The sequence below is a fragment of the Solanum tuberosum genome, unplaced genomic scaffold, assembly GCF_000226075.1.
Source record: "Solanum tuberosum cultivar DM 1-3 516 R44 unplaced genomic scaffold, SolTub_3.0 contig00439, whole genome shotgun sequence".
NCBI classification, from domain to species: Eukaryota; Viridiplantae; Streptophyta; class Magnoliopsida; order Solanales; family Solanaceae; genus Solanum; species Solanum tuberosum.
In genome coordinates, this window is record NW_006240977.1 from 1 (window position 1) to 1,729 (window position 1,729).

Here is a 1,729-nt window from a genome sequence, read left to right on the forward strand (position 1 = left end):
ATCGTCAATAAAAGTTATAAAATACTTTTTCTCACCATGAGATGGTGTCGACTTCATATCGCATATATCTGCGTGAATTAAGTCTAAAGGTTTTGAATTTCTTTCAACTGACTTATAAGGATGTTTAACAAACTTACTTTCTACACAAATTTCACATTTCGATTTATCGCATTTGAAATCAGGCAACACTTCTAAAGTAACCAATTTTCGCAAGGCTTTGTAATTTACATGTCCCAAACGGGCATGCCATAAATCATTTGACTCCAATAAGTAAGCAGAAGCATAATTCTTATTAATACTGTCAACAACCATTACATTCAGTTTGAAGAGGCCCTCAGTGAGGTAGCCTTTTCCTAAGAACATCTCATTCTTACTTATTGCAGCTTTGTCACTAACTAGGACACACTTAAACCCGTTCTTAATGAGGAGTGCAGAAAAAACTAAATTCTTCCCAATAGTAGGAACGTGCAAAACGTTATTCAGAATCAACACCTTGCCGGATGTCATTTTCAACATTACTTTCCCAGTTCTTGCAATCCTTGCTGTTGCTGTGTTCCCCATGAACAGATCTTCATCGAACTCAGCATGAGTGTACGTCTTTGTCTTTGTCTTTGTCTTTGTCTTTGTCTTTGTCTTTGTCTTTGTCTTTGTCTTTGTCTTTGTCTTTGTCTTTGTCTTTGTCTTTGTCTTTGTCTTTGTCTTTGTCTTTGTCTTTGTCTTTGTCTTTGTCTTTGTCTTTGTCTTTGTCTTTGTCTTTGTCTTTGTCTTTGTCTTTGTCTTTGTCTTTGTCTTTGTCTTTGTCCTTTCTTGGAGCACGACAGTCAGAAGACTTGTGACCAGCCTTACCACAGTTATAACAATTACCCTTGAATATCTTCTTGGCTTGTTCTGACTTCTGTTTGTTGGACTTCTTTCTCTTCTTGCCTTTGGTAGGAGCTTCTTCAACAATATTAACTCCAATTACTGTTGAACTCTTACGAGACTTCTTTTCGGCGATTTTGTTATCTTCCTCAATCTTGAGCCGAATCACAAGTTCTTCAAGCTTCATTTCCTTACGTTTGTGCTTTAGATAATTCTTGAAGTCGTTCCACGAAGGAGGTAAATTCTCGATCATTTCAGCCACTTGAAAAGCTTCATTTACTACCACATCCTCAGCAATCAGATCATGGAAAATAAGTTGAAGTTCCTGCACTTGTAATCCAACAGTTTTACTATCTGACATTTTATAGTCTAAAAACTTTGCGACCACAAACTTTTTCAAGCATGCATCTTCTGTCTTATATTTCTTCTAAAGTGCATCCCACAATTCTTCCGAAGTTGTCATTGCACTATAGACATTATATAAGTCATCCTCTAAAGCACTCAAAATGTAGCCTACATAAAAAGTCAGCCTGTTTCCATGCTTCAATAATCATGAATTTTTCTGTCTGGCATTTCAGCAGCAGGCACCGGAGTTACTTCATTGGTAAATTTCTTCAGACCAAGAGTGGTAAGCCAAAAAAATACCCATTGCTGCTATCCTTTGAAATTCACACTAGAGAATTTTTCCGGTTTCTCTGCTGGTGGTACAGCAGTTCGTGTTGGTGCAGCAACAACCACCGTAACCTTATCATTTGCCATTTCAGAATCTGTAATAAACATAAATTGATACAAATGACTCAGTAAGTAATAACTTAAATTGCAAACTTAATAGCAGTATAAAACCACGAAGGTTTTTGTCTCCACCAGA

At 36.8% G+C, this 1,729-nt stretch overlaps 1 protein-coding gene across 1 annotated transcript; it reads right to left on the reverse strand.

Annotated features, from left to right (window-relative positions):
• Positions 1 to 580: 580 nt before the first annotated feature.
• Positions 581 to 1,222, reverse strand: LOC107059402 (splicing regulatory glutamine/lysine-rich protein 1-like). Its single transcript, XM_015305916.1, has 2 exons — positions 979 to 1,222; positions 581 to 924 (listed from the first exon to the last, which is right to left on the reverse strand). The coding sequence occupies exons 1-2, from the start codon at positions 1,220 to 1,222 to the stop codon at positions 581 to 583; spliced, it is 588 nt and encodes a 195-aa protein (XP_015161402.1).
• Positions 1,223 to 1,729: the final 507 nt, after the last annotated feature.

Coding starts and splice junctions, on each gene's coding strand:
- LOC107059402 (XM_015305916.1), bottom strand. CDS start 1,222: ATGTCAGATAGTAAAACTGTTGGATTACAAGTGCAGGAACTTCAACTT. Junction 925..978: donor AATCGCCGAAAAGAAGTCTC/GTAAGAGTTCAA, acceptor CTCCTACCAAAG/GCAAGAAGAGAAAGAAGTCC.